Below are 21,713 nucleotides of genomic sequence, written 5' to 3'. Positions count from 1 at the left end.
TAAATTGGTTTGTTCTAAAAAGAGAAAAGAACATTTGACTAACAATTTCACTCTGCTCAAAACCAGAGTTTTCTCTGGGCTGTAAACGATGTATACCCCAGAACGCTTAGTAGAACATAAGGGTATCACCAACAGGTACGTGGCCATAAAGAAGGAGGATGCCAGGTGTAGACTCTTCCCTAGTTCAGAAGATGAAGTAGATGCAGATGGACATTCAAAGACCCAGTTTACAGTTCCAAGCTCCAGCTCTGTCTCAGAGATCTGCCAAGGAGTGAGAAACTTCTTGAGCCCTCTGAAGTCTGTTTCTTCATTGCAAATCTGTAAATGCTCTTCTGTGAGGACACTTGTCCCTCAAGCTCCAGGCTTCGAAACAGTCAGCCCATAGATGCAGAATGTCTAGGTGACAATGAGGGTGTCTCCGAGTGCCCTTTCTTTTAGCCAGCTTCTGGGAGTTAGTGGGAGTCATATAGTAGAGCAAAGATTTCCAAAGTCACTCGGCTGCGTGGGATGAATCCCCTTTGTCATGGGCTGTTGAGTTGCTCTTAGCAACAACAGCGGTCATGTTCTAAGGACCTGGGCTTAAATCCTGGCTTCAACTTGTGATACTGGCTTATCCAGCATGCATGTAGCCCCAAGTTTGATACCCCAAACCATATAAATCCAGATGAACAGCTGAAATCCCCGGACTTGGGAGAACTGGAGGCAGAAGGATCAAATGTTTAAGGTCAACTTTGTCTATATGATTCAAAACCAGCCTGGGAACACATGAAGCCCTGTCAACGGTAATGGTGATAATAGTGATGATGGTGACAATGATGATGATAATGGTGGCAGTGTTGGTGGTGGTGGCTGTGCAGCAACATAGTGCACAGACATAGTCAATAGCCCATTTAGGGGGCACTTGTTTTTATATACCGAGCTGAGTGCTGTTGACTTACCATGCTAAGCTTGAGTTGAGATAGCATGAAGAATGAGTTACTGTTCCTGATGTGAAAGTCTCTCATAATCTGAAGAGAGAAAAGTACACCTAAAAAGACCTAGACGTGAGCGTGTAGTCATGGGAACACATGGCAGGGCCACCTGACCTAACCGCAAGACACCAGAGGAAGCTTCCTGGAGGACATCACCCACCGCACAAACTGGAAAAGGAATGGATACTGTGTGACACAGACCAAGAAAATTAAGCTCTTTGAGCATTATGAGGATGTTTCTCTCTCTGGCCCTGCCAGCCCAGACATTACACTCTTCCATTGTTCATGCTGGCAAGACCATATAGCGGGGAAAATGATGCATGTATATGCATCTATGCATTTCTCTGTCCATGTTTATGTGTTGTACACAGATGTGCTAAACGTGGAGTTTTTCAAGAGAAATAAGGCAGTTTGACAAGAATACTACCTCTTACACAGGTCCAAGCAGAGAAAGCCATTTTTTATTTCTTTGCCATTGCCTCATGCTGTCATAACCATCATTATGATTGACAGTCACTATTGCTCTGATCTATTTTGGATGCTTGATTAGAGGATAGGCAAAGCCAGAGCTTTGGAAGAGGAGGTCACGGGGGAAATGCTGTGCAAAGGAAGGAAAGAAGGTGCCCTGGAATTCTCTTCCTTCTCCCCATAAGTAAACCACCCTTCTCTATGTTGCTTGCTGTGGTCATTCTTACGCCAGCATTGGGAGTTAAACAGTTTGGATTTTCAACATCAATGATGGCCCTGCAGAGTTTTGGAAATCCTAAAAATACAGTTACTTTTAGGATTTACTCTGCATTTACATGGGAGCTAGCAGGTCACCAGTCCCCATTAGAACACATGGCTGGTGTGTGTCTGCTGATGTCATATCCTAAGGATTTATCTATTTATAGCTAACAAAGTTGCTGTGCTGACACTGTTTTCATTCTTGCCAGTCAGACCCACAGTCTAGCATTTGATTAGGACTCCCTTAAAGTCCCTCAAAAACACTCCAGTAGCTATTTAAAGCGTTGTATCTGGTTTCCTGACTTCTCAGTTCCAGCAGACTAGGAGAAGGGATTTATAAGGACAATGTTCTGAATCCCCTTACATTTTCAACTTTTATGGACATGAAAGTCAATACAGTAATGGCCAGAAGAAGGGGTGACCAACAGATACATCCTCTAAATCTCATTGCCAAGCTGCTTGGGGACCAGAAATCTTGAGTTTGGTATCCGCCCACCTAATTTACATGGAAATGTGGGTTTTGACTGGTCCACTGAGCAGAGTTTGGGGGCTCTCACACCTTCACAGAGGGTGAGTGGGTCATAAGAAAGCAAGCTGACAGAGCTGTCCCTCAACTGTGCCTCTCTCATTCTCTTCTGTATAGGAGTGGCCGAGCGGATCTAGCAGCCATATACCACGAACGCATTGATGTAGAAGGCCATCACTATGGCCCCTCATCACCTCAGAGAAAAGATGCTCTCAAAGCTGTGGACACTGTCCTGAAGTATATGACCCAGTGGATTCAGGTGACCCAAAGTCAGGGCAACTGACCTGGTGTCTTCTCCTGTCTTCTCTTTCATGACTGCCAGTCCCTCACTCTTCTTTCAATGACTTCTTTACTAGGCCAATGTGAGACTCTTCTTTCACATACTTTTCACATGGGCACCAACTCTGACTCCTTGGTTCATGCATGACCAGTGGGATTTAACTGGTCTAGATGTATATTGCCTGGCTGGACTAGAGAGCTGCCAGCTTCTTAGGAGTGTTAGTAAGTCTATTGATCAGCTTAGACTGGACCTAGGGGTCAAATATTGGTTCCATTAACAGTCTCCCCTCTCCTTTAATGTAGTTTTAAAACACCTCTTCACAAGAAAGTTTGTGTGAAATTTCAGCACTGGGATAACTGCCTCTATCCACCCCACAGGAACGAGGCTTGCAGAATGACCTAAACGTCATCCTTTTCTCAGACCATGGGATGACTGACATCTTCTGGATGGATAAAGTGATTGAGTTGAGCAAATACATCAGCCTGGATGACCTGCAGCAAGTGAAGGACCAAGGGCCCGTTGTGAGCCTGTGGCCCGTCCCAGAAAAACACTCTGAGGCAAGACACAACATGGCGGATGGAGGGCCCCTACCTTGTGCTTTGTCTCCTTCCTAGAGTTTTCATAATCAACTATGGAAAAGGGTTAGGAGCAGGGATCTTGGAGTCAGGTGACTGAGCTTGCTTCTCACTTACCAAGTGACCTCTATATAGTCATTCATTTTCTGTTTAACTCCATAACGGCATCTACCTGCACTGAATTTAGTGATAATATAATTAGACTCTCTAGAATGATGCTGCCACTCCAATCTGCCCCCGATTCCTTCTCACCAGTAAGCTGGTGATGCTAATTAGAGATCTGGGGTCAGCTCCTGACTTGGCAGCCACTCCTCTTAGCTTCTGATCCTAGCTTGGTTATCAGCTGTGTCCAAGGCCAACTCTGGCCCCTCTGCTGTCTGAATGTGAACATGGCAGTGAGGCCGAGCTGTCCTAAAATCCACGGGAGTACATAGATGCAGGCTGAGATCCCAGCAAAGACTGTGGATGTGCCAATCAGGAACACCACCATCAAATGAGAATGATCCCGAGAGGGTATGGTTGAGTTCCCAGAGTGTGCAGATGAGGAACAAAACTCCCTTTCAGTAACTCAGTACCCTGTGTTTACATTCTCAAAAAATAGTAATCAGGGCTGACAGTGGATAGCAAGAATAAGGAGGAACAGGTGACACTCTCAGATGACAAGTTAGTCCTCACGTTACTTCATTATCTCCCAGTGCATGGATGCTGCTTCTGTCCACTCCCAGGGGAGATGACATGGGCCAGGAAACATCTGTCTTTTGAGGAGACAATGCCAGCTACAGGAGATCCAGGAGGAACCTGGGGACTGTTTCCTTCCTTCATCCTTTTGCCACCAGAACAGTTGTCTATAAAGAGTTGTCATTAGGCAGAGGGTCCTGGTGGAAGCCAGTGTCTTGGTTCCATAGGCAGTCTCCACCACCACCTTGCTTGCCCTCATTTGACGCCTTCTGTTAACAATCCTATTGCTCTCAGTCTTCCCCATTCACTGGGGGAAATGTCACTTTTTTCCTCCAGAGGCAGGAAACGAAGTTTACATAGTATCCCGCCAACTCCCTAAACATGAAAATGGAAAGAATATGTTAGATGCTGGCGGGTTCTTGGGAAGCAGTTCTGTCTTCCTGGCAAGGAAGATCATCTTTGTCCCCAACTTGGCACGTAGGCATATGACACTTCCAGAATGCCTGGGTATCAACACTCACGAGCTGGGAAGAGTGTCTTCTAGCAGGATGTGCATGCCGAGCACTGCCAGCAGTCACTAGCAGTTGGTAATGGTTCAAAAGAGGGGGCTGTATTTGGTGACAGTTGTGTCATGTGATGGCCACAACAATCTGCAAGACTTGTTGTATGTCAGCAGATTTTTTTTCACTTATCCAAAATAGTTCTACGTTCTGCATACATCATTATAATCAAATATGGAAAATTAATTCATGGAGCTATCAATAACTCTCTACTCAGCAGCCGAAACACTATTTTAAAGATGTGAGTGAATAAAACATCTAATAAAATTAGAAATGAAGATTAAAACACAATTTTATGTTCATTTATATTAAGGAATACATGTCTGATTTGGCTAAAGGCCAGCAAACCAATGCCAGTAGGCTGACTTTAATTTTAGCCACAAATATTTAAGCTTCTGCTGAGTATTGGGAGTGTGTATAGACTTTACAAATTTCCATTGTGAAAATAGCGATGTGGCTGTAATCAATTTCTAGTACTTTCAAGATTCAGATCTGGATAGGAGGTAACCTCGAAGTCAGGTTAAGGAAGCCATATCTTTTCTGATTTTGATGGCATTTGTTGTCAGCCAAGTCACTTTCATAACTGCCACTTAATTTTAGTGCATGGAATCTTGACAAGTAACTTTTATAATGTGCTCACTACTCACTGACTTCATATAAAAGAATTATTAGAAATCTTACAAGTAGTAGAGGATAGTGCTTCGAGGGACACCCCATATTTGACAGAAGCAGAATGTTGCTATGGCCTATGGTCTCCTAAAATTTCTCACGAGCTTTCTAGCCCTATCAGAAAGACCACTAAAAAGTGACCATTTTTCATCTGGTTGTGTGATTACTTGAGTTTTATATGATAAGAATGTGGTATTTCCCACTTAACATTATTTTTGCTCAAACAGATCCTTGAGGGTCTCCTACGCATCTCCGACGATCTGATTTTTGCACATCTTCACTGCTTTCTAGAGTCTTGCCGCAGACCTACACTAGTACCTCTATCTCTCCCATTGTCATCTCTTTGCTGTGTCCCCTCTGCTACATGTCTGGGTTATTCTGTACACATGTCTATAGGTGCACACACAGGAGAGATTTTCGGTATATTCCCTAGGGGCCCACACTTATGTCAAAGAGCATATAGATCTTAAATCTTCCCGAATAAAGCCAGCTTGCTTTGTAAGCTACACAAAAGTCTTTCATAGCCATGTGTGGAGCACATACTTTTAATAGTAACACTGAGGAGGCAGACACAGGCTGAGCTCTGTGAGTTCAAGGCCAGCTTGATCTACATAGTGAGTTCTAGGCTAGCCAGGTTTACATAGTAAGACCATATCTCATTTTAATGTAGGTCATATATATGTATATATTAAAGATATACATATAATTCATATATATGAGATTTTAAATATATACTTCTCTTATCTCACAGATCTAACATGTACTTAATGAGTGTCCAAACAGCTCATTTTTGGTTTTCTTTGCAGATATATCACAAACTCCGCACCGTAGAACACATGACAGTGTATGAGAAAGAAGCAATACCCAACAGGTTCTATTACAAGAAAGGGAAATTTGTCTCTCCTTTGACCTTGGTGGCTGATGAAGGGTGGTTCATAGCAGAGGTAATTATAAATATTCCAATTCTATCCATAGCCACAGGTAAGTAACCATCATTGAGATTTTTTTTCTCCTGGGTGTGCTTTGCTTCCTTGCTTAGGAAAAAATCAAAAGGCTGGAGGAGATGTCTAGGTGAACACAAGCTTCAGACATAAATCCAGAGTTGAGATTTAGACTTGGTGGCTGTTGATATTGTATATTTTAATAAGTAGACCTTAACTCAATGCCTCAAGCTTCCATATAACCTGTTCAGCCGAAATCAGATCAATTACTGAGATCTGAAGCTGTTGCCCAGGGTAAAGCCAGGGAGCCCACTGTTGCTCTCACCCGTGAGAGAACTGTTTAGAAGATTGAACTGTGTGGATCCAGACCCCACATTACCAGCTGGTTTTTATAGCAGAGACTATCTTTCATTTTGGGGCTGGTCCCTAATTTGCCCTAGGCCCGTGAGTCTTCCTCCTCATCCTTCCAGGCTTTAAGCGAAGCCATCTCTTAAATTCACGTATGATACTTATGAATGTTCTCTGATTAGACTGACAGTACAGTCTGCTCCAGAGGAGAACATTGCTTCAGACAAGAACTTGAAGGTTGTACTCAGATCAGACTGCAAGGTGAGAGAAGTAGTAAGACGTTGCAGCCAGTAATGCCTAGGACTCGAGACTAGTAAATGATAAACTGTGGAGAGGATGAACAACTAGTAAGATGCCATCACAATTCCAGTGGAAAATATCTTGGGTCCCAGAAGTTCTTCCTGCCAGGAATGGAAGTCTTCTGATGGGGGAAGGGGGAGTTCTTCCATTTTGACAGAGCCTCTCCTCATAAAGGAAATATGGTATCTTGTAGCACATTCGGGAAAAAGATGTCTGTCTTCAAGCATGATGAAAACAGTTCCAGGTGACCTGAGGGTACGGATTAAGATGTGCAGGGTTACACGTCATGGGCTATTTGCTTTTTTACATTTATTTTGGCTTCTTGAGACAAAGAACTGCTAAGTTTCCCAGGATGGCCTGGAGTTTGCTCTATAGCTCAGGCTGGACTCAACTCAACAGCCTCATGCCTCAGCCTCTTGGGTCAAGGCATATATGCCACCAAGTCTGGGTCACAGACCATTGGAACAATGGCTGCAGGAATGATTTGCCATCTCATTTAGCTGGAAGTCTGGAGATGATTGGCTCCATGGATCTTTACTTCAGAAGCACAATGACATTAAGTCCCTGATCCAGCTCTATGAAATTCCAAAACTTTCGTCTCAAAATCACAAAATAGTTGCTGCAGTTCCAAGCTACACAACTACTCCCAACACTCAAAATTGGTGTGGCTTTTGGTAGACATTATCCACTGTTATGGGATAGGCCTATATATTTTTTAACTAAAGGTAGAAGCAGATACGGGGGACTCTTAAGATTATAAAATGCAGGCACCCAAATCCCGTGGGAGGGAGAGCTAAACCTTCAGAGAGGCAGACAAGCCTGGGAAACCAGAAGAGACTGCTCCCTGCACACACATCTCGGACGCCAGAGGAAAAAGCCAAAGACCATCTGGAACCCTGGTGCACTGAAGCTCCCGGAAGGGGCGGCACAGGTCTCCCTGGTTGCTGCCGCTGCAGAGAGCCCCTGGGCAGCACCCCACGAGCGAACCTGAGCCTCGGGACCACAGGTAAGACCAAATTTTCTGCTGCAAGAAAGCTGCCTGGTGAGCTTGGGACACACGGAAGCAGAATTTCTCTAGGAGGTACGGTCTGTGTTTACCGGAAGTCCCACACCCGCGGATCCCGGCCCGCAGCAGCTCTCTGCTCCCAGACCGGGTGAGAGAGAGACCCAACCGCCTGGTCAGGTGGGCACTCCTGAGGCTGCAGAGCGGAAGAGACCACCAACACTGCTCACCCCTGCCCACATCCCTGGCCCAAGAGGAAACTGTATAAGGCCTCTGGGCTCCCGTGGGGGAGGGCCCAGGAGCAGCAGGACTTCTGCGCCTGAGACACCGCCGGAACCTGAAAGAAACAGACCGGATAAACAGTTCTCTGCACCCAAATCCCGTGGGAGGGAGAGCTAAACCTTCAGAGAGGCAGACAAGCCTGGGAAACCAGAAGAGACTGCTCCCTGCACACACATCTCGGACGCCAGAGGAAAAAGCCAAAGACCATCTGGAACCCTGGTGCACTGAAGCTCCCGGAAGGGGCGGCACAGGTCTTCCTGGTTGCTGCCACTGCAGAGAGCCCCTGGGCAGCACCCCACGAGCGAACCTGAGCCTCGGGACCACAGGTAAGACCAAATTTTCTGCTGCAAGAAAGCTGCCTGGTGAACTCAAGACACAGGCCCACAGGAACAGCTGAAGACCTGTAGAGAGGAAAAACTACACGCCGGAAAGCAGAACACACTGTCCCCATAACTGACTGAAAGAGAGGAAAACAGGTCTACAGCACTCCTGACACACAGGCTTATAGGTCAGTCTAGCCACTGTCAGAAATAGCAGAACAAAGTAACACTAGAGATAATCTGATGGCGAGAGGCAAGCGCAGGAACCCAAGCAACAGAAACCAAGACTGCATGCCATCATCGGAGCCCAATTCTCCCGCCAAAACAAACATGGAATATCCAAACACACCAGAAAAGCAAGATCTAGTTTCAAAATCATATTTGATCATGATGCTGGAGGACTTCAAGAAAGACATGAACACACTTAGGGAAACACAGGAAATCATTAATAAACAAGTAGAGGCCTACAGAGAGGAATGGCAAAAATCCCTGAAAGAATTCCAGGAAAACACAATCAAACAGATGAAGGAATTAAAAATGGAAATAGAAGCAATCAAGAAAGAACACATGGAAACAACCCTGGATATAGAAAACCAAAAGAAGAGACAAGGAGCTGTAGATACAAGCTTCACCAACAGAATACAAGAGATGGAAGAGAGAATCTCAGGAGCAGAAGATTCCATAGAAATCATTGACTCAACTGTCAAAGATAATGTAAAGCGGAAAAAGCTACTGGTCCAAAACATACAGGAAATCCAGGACTCAATGAGAAGATCAAACCTAAGGATAATAGGTATAGAAGAGAGTGAAGACTCCCAGCTCAAAGGACCAGTAAATATCTTCAACAAAATCATAGAAGAAAACTTCCCTAACCTAAAAAAAGAGATACCCATAGGCATACAAGAAGCCTACAGAACTCCAAATAGATTGGACCAGAAAAGAAACACCTCCCGTCACATAATTGTCAAAACACCAAACGCACAAAATAAAGAAAGAATATTAAAAGCAGTAAGGGAAAAAGGTCAAGTAACATATAAAGGGAGACCTATCAGAATCACACCAGACTTCTCGCCAGAAACTATGAAGGCCAGAAGATCCTGGACTGATGTCATACAGACCCTAAGAGAACACAAATGCCAGCCCAGGTTACTGTATCCAGCAAAACTCTCAATTAACATTGATGGAGAAACCAAGATATTCCATGACAAAACCAAATTTACACAATATCTTTCTACAAATCCAGCACTACAAAGGATAATAAATGGTAAAGCCCAACATAAGGAGGCAAGCTATACCCTAGAAGAAGCAAGAAACTAATCGTCTTGGCAACAAAACAAAGAGAATGAAAGCACACAAACATAACCTCACATCCAAATATGAATATAAAGGGAAACAATAATCACTATTCCTTAATATCTCTCAATATCAATGGCCTCAACTCCCCAATAAAAAGACATAGATTAACAAACTGGATACGCAACGAGGACCCTGCATTCTGCTGCCTACAGGAAACACACCTCAGAGACAAAGACAGACACTACCTCAGAGTGAAAGGCTGGAAAACAACTTTCCAAGCAAATGGTCAGAAGAAGCAAGCTGGAGTAGCCATTCTAATATCAAATAAAATCAATTTCCAACTAAAAGTCATCAAAAAAGATAAGGAAGGACACTTCATATTCATCAAAGGAAAAATCCACCAAGATGAACTCTCAATCCTAAATATCTATGCCCCAAATACAAGGGCACATACATACGTAAAAGAAACCTTACTAAAGCTCAAAACACACATTGCACCTCACACAATAATAGTGGGAGATTTCAACACCCCACTCTCATCAATGGACAGATCATGGAAACAGAAATTAAACAGTGATGTCGACAGACTAAGAGAAGTCATGAGCCAAATGGACTTAACGGATATTTATAGAACATTCTATCCTAAAGCAAAAGGATATACCTTCTTCTCAGCTCCTCATGGTACTTTCTCCAAAATTGACCATATAATTGGTCAAAAAACGGGCCTCAACAGGTACAGAAAGATAGAAATAATCCCATGCGTGCTATCGGACCACCACGGCCTAAAACTGGTCTTCAATAACAATAAGGGAAGAATGCCCACATATACATGGAAATTGAACAATGCTCTACTCAATGATAACCTGGTCAAGGAAGAAATAAAGAAAGAAATTAAAAACTTTTTAGAATTTAATGAAAATGAAGGTACAACATACTCAAACTTATGGGACACAATGAAAGCTGTGCTAAGAGGAAAACTCATAGCGCTGAGTGCCTGCAGAAAGAAACAGGAAAGAGCATATGTCAGCAGCTTGACAGCACACCTAAAAGCTCTAGAGCAAAAAGAAGCAAATACACCCAGGAGGAGTAGAAGGCAGGAAATAATCAAACTCAGAGCTGAAATCAACCAAGTAGAAACAAAAAGGACCATAGAAAGAATCAACAGGACCAAAAGTTGGTTCTTTGAGAAAATCAACAAGATAGATAAACCCTTAGCCAGACTAACGAGAGGACACAGAGAGTGCGTCCAAATTAACAAAATCAGAAATGAAAAGGGAGACATAACTACAGATTCAGAGGAAATTCAAAAAATCATCAGATCTTACTATAAAAACCTATATTCAACAAAATTTGAAAATCTTCAGGAAATGGACAATTTCCTAGACAGATACCAGGTATCAAAGTTAAATCAGGAACAGATAAACCAGTTAAACAACCCCATAACTCCTAAGGAAATAGAAGCAGTCATTAAAGGTCTCCCAACCAAAAAGAGCCCAGGTCCAGATGGGTTTAGTGCAGAATTCTATCAAACCTTCATAGAAGACCTCATACCAATATTATCCAAACTATTCCACAAAATTGAAACAGATGGAGCCCTACCGAATTCCTTCTACGAATCTACAATTACTCTTATACCTAAACCACACAAAGACACAACAAAGAACGAGAACTTCAGACCAATTTCCCTTATGAATATCGACGCAAAAATACTCAATAAAATTCTGGCAAACCGAATTCAAGAGCACATCAAAACAATCATCCACCATGATCAAGTAGGATTCATCCCAGGCATGCAGGGATGGTTTAATATACGGAAAACCATCAACGTGATCCATTATATAAACAAACTGAAAGAACAGAACCACATGATCATTTCATTAGATGCTGAGAAAGCATTTGACAAAATTCAACACCCCTTCATGATAAAAGTCCTGGAAAGAATAGGAATTCAAGGCCCATACCTAAACATAGTAAAAGCCATATACAGCAAACCAGTTGCTAACATTAAACTAAATGGAGAGAAACTTGAAGCAATCCCACTAAAATCAGGGACTAGACAAGGCTGCCCACTCTCTCCCTACTTATTCAATATAGTTCTTGAAGTTCTAGCCAGAGCAATCAGACAACAAAAGGAGATCAAAGGGATACAGATCGGAAAAGAAGAGGTCAAAATATCACTATTTGCAGATGATATGATAGTATATTTAAGTGATCCCAAAAGTTCCACCAGAGAACTACTAAAGCTGATAAACAACTTCAGCAAAGTGGCTGGGTATAAAATTAACTCAAATAAATCAGTTGCCTTCCTCTATACAAAAGAGAAACAAGCCGAGAAAGAAATTAGGGAAACGACACCCTTCATAATAGACCCAAATAATATAAAGTACCTCGGTGTGACTTTAACCAAGCAAGTAAAAGATCTGTACAATAAGAACTTCAAGACACTGAGGAAAGAAATTGAAGAAGACCTCAGAAGATGGAAAGATCTCCCATGCTCATGGATTGGCAGGATTAATATAGTAAAAATGGCCATTTTACCAAAAGCAATCTACAGATTCAATGCAATCCCCATCAAAATTCCAATCCAATTCTTCAAAGAGTTAGACAGAACAATTTGCAAATTCATTTGGAATAACAAAAAACCCAGGATAGCTAAAGCTATCCTCAACAATAAAAGGACTTCAGGGGGAATCACTATCCCTGAACTCAAGCAGTATTACAGAGCAATAGTGATAAAAACTGCATGGTATTGGTACAGAGACAGACAGATAGACCAATGGAATAGAATTGAAGACCCAGAAATGAACCCAGACACCTATGGTCACTTGATTTTTGACAAAGGAGCCAAAACCATCCAATGGAAAAAAGATAGCATTTTCAGCAAATGGTGCTGGTTCAACTGGAGGGCAACATGTAGAAGAATGCAGATCGATCCATGCTTATCACCCTGTACAAAGCTTAAGTCGAAGTGGATCAAGGACCTCCACATCAAACCAGACACACTCAAACTAATAGAAGAAAAACTAGGGAAGCATCTGGAACACATGGGCACTGGAAAAAATTTCCTGAACAAAACACCAATGGCTTATGCTCTAAGATCAAGAATTGACAAATGGGATCTCATAAAACTGCAAAGCTTCTGTAAGGCAAAGGACACTGTGGTTAGGACAAAACGGCAACCAACAGATTGGGAAAAGATCTTTACCAATCCTACAACAGATAGAGGCCTTATATCCAAAATATACAAAGAACTCAAGAAGTTAGACCGCAGGGAAACAAATAACCCTATTAAAAAATGGGGTTCAGAGCTAAACAAAGAATTCACAGCTGAGGAATGCCGAATGGCTGAGAAACACCTAAAGAAATGTTCAACATCTTTAGTCATAAGGGAAATGCAAATCAAAACAACCCTGAGATTTCACCTCACACCAGTGCGATTGGCTAAGATCAAAAACTCAGGTGACAGCAGATGCTGGCGAGGTTGTGGAGAAAGAGGAACACTCCTCCATTGTTGGTGGGATTGCAGACTGGTAAAACCATTCTGGAAGTCAGTCTGGAGGTTCCTCAGAAAATTGGACATTGAACTGCCTGAGGATCCAGCTATACCTCTCTTGGGCATATACCCAAAAGATGCCTCAACATATAAAAGAGACACGTGCTCCACTATGTTCATAGCAGCCTTATTTATAATAGCCAGAAAATGGAAAGAACCCAGATGCCCTTCAACAGAGGAATGGATACAGAAAATGTGGTACATCTACACAATGGAATACTACTCAGCTATCAAAAACAACGAGTTTATGAAATTCGTAGGCAAATGGTTGGAACTGGAAAATATCATCCTGAGTGAACTAACCCAATCACAGAAAGACATACATGGTATGCACTCATTGATAAGTGGCTATTAGCCCAAATGCTTGAATTACCCTAGATCCCTAGAACAAACGAAACTCAAGACGGATGATCAAAATGTGAATGCTTCACTCCTTCTTTAAATGAGGAAAAAGAATACCCTTGGCAGGGAAGGGAGAGGCAAAGATTAAAACAGAGACTGAAGGAACACCCATTCAGAGCCTGTCCCACATTTGGCCCATACATATACAGCCACCCAATTGGACTAGATGGATGAAGCAAAGAAGTGCAGACCGACAGGAGCCGGATGTAGATCGCTCCTGAGAGACACAGCCAGAATACAGCAAATACAGAGGCGAATGCCAGCAGCAAACCACTGAACTGAGAATAGGTCCCCTATTGAAGGAATCAGAGAAAGAACTGGAAGAGCTTGAAGGGGCTCGAGACCCCAAAAGTACAACAATGCCAAGCAACCAGAGCTTCCAGGGACTAAGCCACTACCTAAAGACTATACATGGACTGACCTTGGACTCTGACCCCATAGGTAGCAATGAATATCCTAGTAAGAGCACCAGTGGAAGGGGAAGCCCTGGGTCCTGCTAAGACTGAACCCCCAGTGAACTAGTCTATGGGGGGAGGGCGGCAATGGTGGGAGGGTTGGGAGGGGAACACCCATAAGGAAGGGGAGGGGGGAGGGGGATGTTTGCCCGGAAACCGGGAAAGGGAATAACACTCGAAATGTATATAAGAAATACTCAAGTTAATAAAAAAAAAAAAAAAAGGAAAAAAAAAAAGATTATAAAATGCAGGTAGGGAGAACCTCTCCATAAGAAAAGGTGTGTAATTTATGACGAAGTCTCAAAAGACACCTACAAACCCAAGTAGTTCTTGTAATGAAGCTTCTTTACCTACACTGAGCATATGCCTGTAGGTTTATAGTTTCCAAAACCTACTTTAATAAGAGTCCGCAAATGCCCACCGTCCAAAGGTAGGGGAGAAAAAATGTGTCATAAGACAACGGGGATGTGGGCCTGTTTAGAAGTAGTTCTTTGGGACGATTCCAATCTCCCTTGTCAGGACACCAGTAGTCTAGTTCAGTGGTGTCAGAATATCAACAGTGCAGTTCAAAACGTGTAGCCAAGCATGAATCAGTAGCGGCAGCAAGATCCAGCAGAAACAGCTAGGTCTCGGCTGAACTGGTGCCAATCAGCAGGAGTGACCAAAAACCGCTGGAATGTCAGGAGACGTTCTCTGCTGTGCCTTTCTCACCAAGGCCAACAAAGCACTGCATCGCTAGCAAGCAAGCTTCCCGCCCTGTCTGTTGGATCCTAGTTATTCTCTCTCCAAACATCATATATCCTCTCATGGATTTGTTTCAGCAAAACATCACATGAGCCTGCTTCAGGGAGTCATCACATGACACAGCCAGAAGTTTTCACTTTATATACCCCTGTCTAGAAACCACTAACAACTTCCCCTCAGGTCTCATCAATCAACTGGTTGATATGGCTAGAAAATTCCTGCCTGGGGTTTGATTTGGTTCTGAGATGCGCTGAACTTCCAAATAGGGAACCACTATCGTGAAACTAAAAACGTGCAGAAGCTGGAATCAAGAGATAGGGGCATGAAAACAACAAGGAAGAAATAAGATATTTCCCAGGAGACCAGCAATCCACTGTGGGAAGCCTGGGGCCATCTGAAAATGTCTCCTCCTACCCTAGCTTTGGGTCCTACCTATCTTCCCACACACTCAGGGGAGCTGAGACATATTCCCCTGGATGAAACTGGAAAATGAATAACTTCTGTTATATGGTCATGTACATTACATTCTATATTACCTCTGTATGTCACACACACACACACACACACACACACACACACACACTAGTCTAAGCTATTAAAAAACTAAAATCAACCAGTAAACAATGATGGTCCAATATTTCATGATGTGAGTTTAGGAACAAAGAAAACCTTGTAACACGAAACAAAAGAATCCACACCATGGACAACTACATGAACAGTTATTAAAATATATAATTAGGGCTGGGAGTGTAGCTCAGTATGTAGACTGATTTCCTATCATGCAAGAAACCATCCCCAGCACCGCATGAACTGGCCATTTTAGCACTCACCAGTCTCTGACCCTTGTGCCTGGTCTTGGCACTCTTTTCCTCCTGTCCAGTTGCCACATCAACTTTAATGTGAAAGTTTTTGCTTCATCTTATTATATTCTATTTTGTCATGATTGGTTGTTATCTCTTAGAAGCCTGTTCTTTTGTAGTGAGAGACAGAAAGGGAGTGGATCCAGGGGGAGGGGAGGAAGGGGAGAGCTGTGTGAAGTGGAAGGTGAGAACACCATCGCCAGGATCTACTGCATGAAAAACATCTATTTATTTTAAAGCATGTATTTATTTTATGTATATGAGTACACTGTAACTGTCTTCAGACACATCAGAAGAGGGCTTCAGATCCCATTACAGATGGTTTTGGGCCACCATGTGGTTGTTGGGAATTGAACTCAGGACCTCTGGAAGAGCAGTCAGTGCTCTTAACCACTGAGCCATCTCTCCAACCTGAAAAATTATCTATTTTCAATAATAATTTTAAAAATATGTGGTTCTCAAGTCTGGAGGAGTGAGGTGAGGTACAACTACACTTCACGCAAAAAGGAGAGTTACAGAATCAAATCTTTGATCCATCCTGGTGGCTCGAAATCCAGAGATGTGATGGGTGAGATTAACAAACAGAGCAGGAGGATTGAAAGTACACTCCTCTCAACTTCTCTCTCTAGGCGTCAGAAAGTAAGACCCTGCCTCCAACATAAAAAGAATAATGACAAAAGAGGCCTTGGGGCTATAACTCAGGATATCTCCACTAGCTCAGGGGTAAAGCTGTGATCTAACTGAATTCCCAGTACTGTAGCAAAGAAAGAAAGAAACCAGATCTTTACTTGTGAGTGATTCCCCAACAATCCTCTAAGAATTGGGGGGACTCCTGTTATAATGATAACCATAAACAGGATTTCTTGTATTGATTCACTAACTAGAGATAATCTTCTTCTATATTTGTAAACTTCCTTAAACTAGCATTCAAAGTAATGTGTTTCACCATGGCACCTTCATACATATGTGACATTATACTTCATACATATGTGACATTATACTTTGTTCTATCCTTCCCTCCTTTCTGTCGCCAACCTTCCTAGCTGGTTCCCCTTCTCCTTTCAAATGTTTCATGTCACATGTTTTCTACCACCCTCCCATCCTTTCTTCCTCCCTCTCATGATCCTCTTTCTAGTTTAACAGCTATCTTGGTTGCTTTTCTGTCACTGTGATAAAAGCAAGGGAGAAAGGGTTTATTTTAGCTCACAGTTACAGGTCATAATCCATCGAGGAAAAGAAGTCTAGGCGTCAGGAGCTTGAGGCAGTGTGTCAGAAAATCAGAGATAGAAGGATAAACACAGGCCTGCTAGCACGCAGCTCACCTTTTCCACTCTTGCAGTCTAGAATCCTTAGCCTAGGGAATGGGTGCCACCCACAGTGGTCAGGTCTTCCTATACCTATTAATGTAATAAAGATAATCCCCTATAAAGTCCTCCTCTGTGGTGTGTCAAGTTACCACTTAAAACTAACTCTATAACACACACACACACACACACACACACACACACACACAATTTTTAAATCTAAGCCTGCACATGAGAGAAACTATGAAGTGTTTGACATCTCTCTTATTTCATGTAAAATGATTTCCAGTTCCATTCATCTTGCAGATGTAGAAGTTATAAAATCATCTCATAAACCTTTAAACAGCAAAACAACTGAGGGGAGAAACTGTGGTAGTAATCTTCCTTTGTCATGCCAGGCTCATTAAAAAGGGAAGCAAACCTCCAACTATGCACAAAACGGTTTCAATAACATCCTGGGGCATGAAGTCATTTAGTATTTTTCACATAGTAATGATATCAAGAACTTTTTATTCTGAGATTTTTCAGTCAACAACAGTAACAACAACAATGGCTATCTTGAGTCAAGTACTTCCTAGCAGGCAAATACCTTCTATCAGCCCCATAAATAGTCAGCAGTCTACCTGGAGTGTCCTACCTTTGTCAAAATCCTTCCTGGCCTTCAAATCCCAGCAGAACCCCCCCCCCCACCCATACTCAGTTGGTCCTAACTGTCTTCATTTGGGACTTTCCTAAGACCTTAAATCATTCAGCTGAGCACCACACTGGCCTGCTTCTGGACTCTCTGGTCTGGAGTGGAGGCTCCTAGAGAACAGGTTTTGTGGCCTCAGTCTTTCCCCGGGAAGGGTACACACAACCGTATAGCAGCAGAGACTCAGCACTTCACCTTATAGGTTGGTTTCACCTTATAGGTTGGTAGACCATTACCAAGGAAAAGAGGGCTAAGTCAAGCCTTCAACGTCCATTAATTCTAAGTAGTTGTAGCCAAGATTTCAACAGGGAAAGGTGCAGGAACTCTGAGTGGCAATTCCAGCCTTACTGACCCCCACATTAAACAGGACACGTCAGCTCACCCAGTCCTCACCAAACTCTCAAGGGACAATTTGTATCCTTGTCCTAGAAAGAAACTACTGAGTTGAAAAAAAAAAAAAAAAAGCAAAATGGGTGCCATGATCCTGGAAAGGGTTGGGAGAGAGCAGGGTGCTACGTGTTGATCATCTGTATCCCTGGGTCAGTTCAAACAAGTGGGGCAAGTAGAGGCCCAGGCACCTGCAGGAGGCCAATATCTGCCTACAGCTGTCCTGAACGCCAGCAAAGGGTTCAACATGCCGGACTCCGTTCTAAAGCCTGTGGCTGAAGCAAAGTTAGGCAGAGCTCCAGAACATTTGGGGAACATTTGGGACAACCTGGGAAGCATGGCTTCTGAGTGGTTATGGCAGCTGCCTGGTCTTGTCCAGGCCCAACTAATTGAGCTTCAGAAGGTCAGATGTGTGATGCTTGGAGGCAGCTTGCTCTCCACAGTGACCAGGGTGGCATGTGGAAGCTGTCTGCAAATGCATGTCCTCTCCCCCTACCCAGGCTCCCACCCCACTGCCCCCTTTCTGCCCTAGCTTCTCTTGATCCCTGCAGACTATGCTGTCAGGCATTTTTTCTGTGTCAAGAATCAAGCTCTGCGGCAGGAGACTCTCCAAAGTCAGACCAGGGAACCAAGGCTAGTCAATTAAGTCCTATCTGAAAAGAGAGAAACAGAGCAACTGTTAGGATACCTCTTGCGAGTGGGGCACTCATACTTCAGCTGAAAATTGCTGCTCTCCAGGGACTCCTAGGGAATCCGAGATGGGAAGCCATTCTGGTTAACACTTTTAAAAGGCAGTGGTATAAAAGCTAAAGAAATGGTACTGTGTGACTGTCTTAGTTTGGGTTTACTGCTGTGAAGAGACACCATGACCAAGGCAACTTTTATAAAGGACAACATTTAATTGGGGATGACTTACAGGTCCGGAGGTTCAGTCCATTAAGATCAAGGTGGAGCATGGCAGGGCGCAGGCAGATGTAGGGCGGGAGGAACTGAGAGCTGTTTAACTTCATCCAAAGGCAAACAGAAGGCTGGCTTCCGGACAGCTAGGACTAGGGTCTTAAAACCTATGCTCACAGTGACACACCTACGCCAACAAGGTCACACCTTCTAATAGTATCACTCCCTGGGCCAAACATATTCAAACCACCACAGTGAATTTTCCTCAGATACCCAAAAACTACCTCTTCATCTCAGACAGGGTACTGATAACAGACCAACGCAATCATTCCATGAACCATCCAGTTTGTTGGTGGTGCTGACGTGAGCATCAATCACCTGTTACTTACATAGCCCAGGTGACTTAAGGCAGCTGCATGCCTGGAAAGCCCTTCCCAGGGGAGTTAGGACTCACAGTAGCCCTGGAGGCCCAGGGACCGCCCGCAGACACTTGAGCCCTGCCAACAGTCTTCTCTGGCCCAGCAGTTATCACCTTCTACAACCAACCTTAAAAAGGGGTGTTGGGGGGGCTTCTTAGCCTAATAAGTAGCTCCTTGAGCCTCACCAGCTCTAGGAAGAAATGCTTCAATTTGGAAGCAATTGTGATAGAATTGTTACATGGTTAAAAGAGAAAGTTAATTCCTTCTCAACCCTAGCACAGGTCCAAGAGTGTCAAACTGCTGTCAGATCACAAGCGGTTTTATTTTTTTCCATCAGTGTTTTTCACCAATGCCTCCTGGGACTTGGACATTACTGTTTCTCTTCTTCAGTTGGAGATGACACTATGTAACTTGTTTCCCTCTGTCAACAGGAAGAGGAAGGAACCCGTGCAAAGCATGGGCTAGGAAAAGATACTATGTTGATATTTTAATTAGAGTTTTAATGCACCTTGTGTAGGTTTCACATTTTATTTATTTTAATTTAATTTCTATAGCATCCTTCTCCCTATACCAAGATTTTGTTTTTAATAAGTTGAGGAGAAAAGTTTATACTTGTAGTGGTTTTGTTAGTCTGCTCTCTGTTACTGTGGCAAAATAGCTGAGTCTATCAACTAGAAAAGACAAAAAGGTTTACTTTGGCTCATGAGAAAGCTGACTGCTTGGTTGTTCTGTTGGCTCAAAGCTGATTTTATGCTTGATTGGGCTTTCTGGGAGGGCTTTCTGGGAAGGGCTATAGCCAGAGCCACATGGAAAATGCATGATCTGACATAGGGATGGTAGTCAATAAAAACAAGGCCTGTCCTCTAGAAATGATAAATTCCCATTTAATGATGCTGGGTGAGTGGGCTCCAGTATGGCGACAGTCATTCTGTGACACGTGTACAGGACGCAAGTATCTAAGAGTAGAATATAGGACATGTTCAGGGGAGTCTCTATCCAGCCTGGCTTCTGAGCCACCACTATGAATAGTGAATGTTCCCTTCTAAGTTGGCTACCACTGCTGTGGCCTCCATGGGAAGAAAAACATAAAACCATCAAGCAGGAGGAGGACATAGTGACGCCCCACTACAGACCCTCTGTTCAGAGAAAGACTCCATCCCCATCACAGGACCACATCCTCAGAATTCATTCTCAGATACAGGACAGGACATAGAAGCCAGATGTCATACCCTCAGCTATCCACCTTCTGTTTCCTCAAGGGTATGCTTCTCTGAGACTCGGCAGTCAGAGAGGAGAAATGGGAACAAACAGGTAAGAAACAGACATCCTAATGCATTCCAAAACCACCATGGTGAGCAAGAGTCCTGCCTGTGTGCAAGCAGAAAACAGCAAACCCACACTGCTACAACTCCTTCTTCTTCTTCTTCTTCTTCTTCTTCTTCTTCTTCTTCTTCTTCTTCTTCTTCTTCTTCTTCTTCTTCTCCTCCTCCTCCTCCTCCTCCTCCTCCTCCTCCTCCTCCTCCTCCTCCTCCTCCTCCTTCTTCTTCTTCTTCTTCTTCTTCTTCTTCCCTCCTTCCATCCCTCCTTCTACCTTCAGGATCACTCCTAGCCAGGCATCTCTAGCCATTCTTAGTTCACTGCAGATTACTACCAAGGAGTCCCAAACATTGGCATTTAAAGAAACTGTCTCCAGGCAAAGCCTGAACAAATCTCCTCTTACTGGTTTCTGATATAAATGTTACTTTTACTTATTACAGTAAGGTGGGTTGAAACAAAGCCCTAATCTAGAAACTGCAAGTCTTATCACATTCCTCCGTCACCTCAAATAGAAGACAGCACATCATAGCTGTGATATGGCTGGTGTGCTAGAAACAGAGGTACTGATGGAAGAAGCCAAGTCCAAATCCAAAACCCTCACCCATTTTACCCTGAGGTCCCCATGCATGGTGCTGGCAACTTCTAGTTTCTCCCCACTGGAAATGACCAGAAAGTTGAGTGGTGTGTGATAGAAAGCCTGGGAGCCTTCCTGTCCATTGCATCTACCCACATGCAAGGAAGGGGGCAGGGGGGGTGGCGCAAGAAGTGCTGGGGAGATCACACTGTATAAGGGTCTTTGACTTTTACACAGAGTGTTAAATGAAGAGCCACCAACTGGCCCTGGATTGCTTGGGGCTGGTCCAGTTTTAAAACTGAAGTCTTGAATCTCACAAGCCCCCATTGCCCCACACTGGGGCAGTTGGTGGCTTTCCTGGATGAGCATGTCCCTAGGTGAAAGTAAAAAGTCCTCAGAGCCTCCGAGGGTCAGGCCTTGTATGGGCAGTATCATGAGGGTCCTGACATGAAGGAGAAGCTGTAGGATATCGCTTCTCTTGATTGGCTTCTTGTTGTAGCCTCCTCATTGTGCCTTCATCTCCTGCAACCATGTGAGTGTGTGTGTGTGTGTGTGTGTGTGTGTGTGTGTGTGTGTGTATATGTGTGTGTGTGTGTGTGTGTGTGTGTGTGTGTGTGTGTGTGTGTGTTGTTTCT

General features: G+C 43.5%; 1 protein-coding gene across 3 annotated transcripts in view; it reads left to right on the top strand.

Annotated features, from left to right (window-relative positions):
- Enpp6 (ectonucleotide pyrophosphatase/phosphodiesterase 6) overlaps positions 1-21,713 on the top strand; it is a 128,233-nt gene that overhangs the window by 94,984 nt on the left and 11,536 nt on the right. For 2 of the 3 annotated variants that reach the window (NM_001415078.1, XM_008771259.4), the window contains exons 4-6: positions 2,341-2,482; positions 2,881-3,060; positions 5,792-5,929. In NM_001415078.1, the coding sequence (NP_001402007.1) occupies positions 2,341-2,482; positions 2,881-3,060; positions 5,792-5,929 (460 nt within the window). Of the gene's footprint in view, positions 1-2,340; positions 2,483-2,880; positions 3,061-5,791; positions 5,930-20,446; positions 21,148-21,713 lie in introns of those variants that run through there. The other variant, XM_039094524.2, reaches the window with a different exon arrangement.

The sequence above is a fragment of the Rattus norvegicus genome, chromosome 16 (genome assembly GCF_036323735.1).
Source record: "Rattus norvegicus strain BN/NHsdMcwi chromosome 16, GRCr8, whole genome shotgun sequence".
NCBI lineage: Eukaryota > Metazoa > Chordata > Mammalia > Rodentia > Muridae > Rattus > Rattus norvegicus.
The sequence above is the reverse complement of the archived record's forward strand: the minus strand, read 5'-3'. Positions and strand labels throughout refer to the sequence as shown.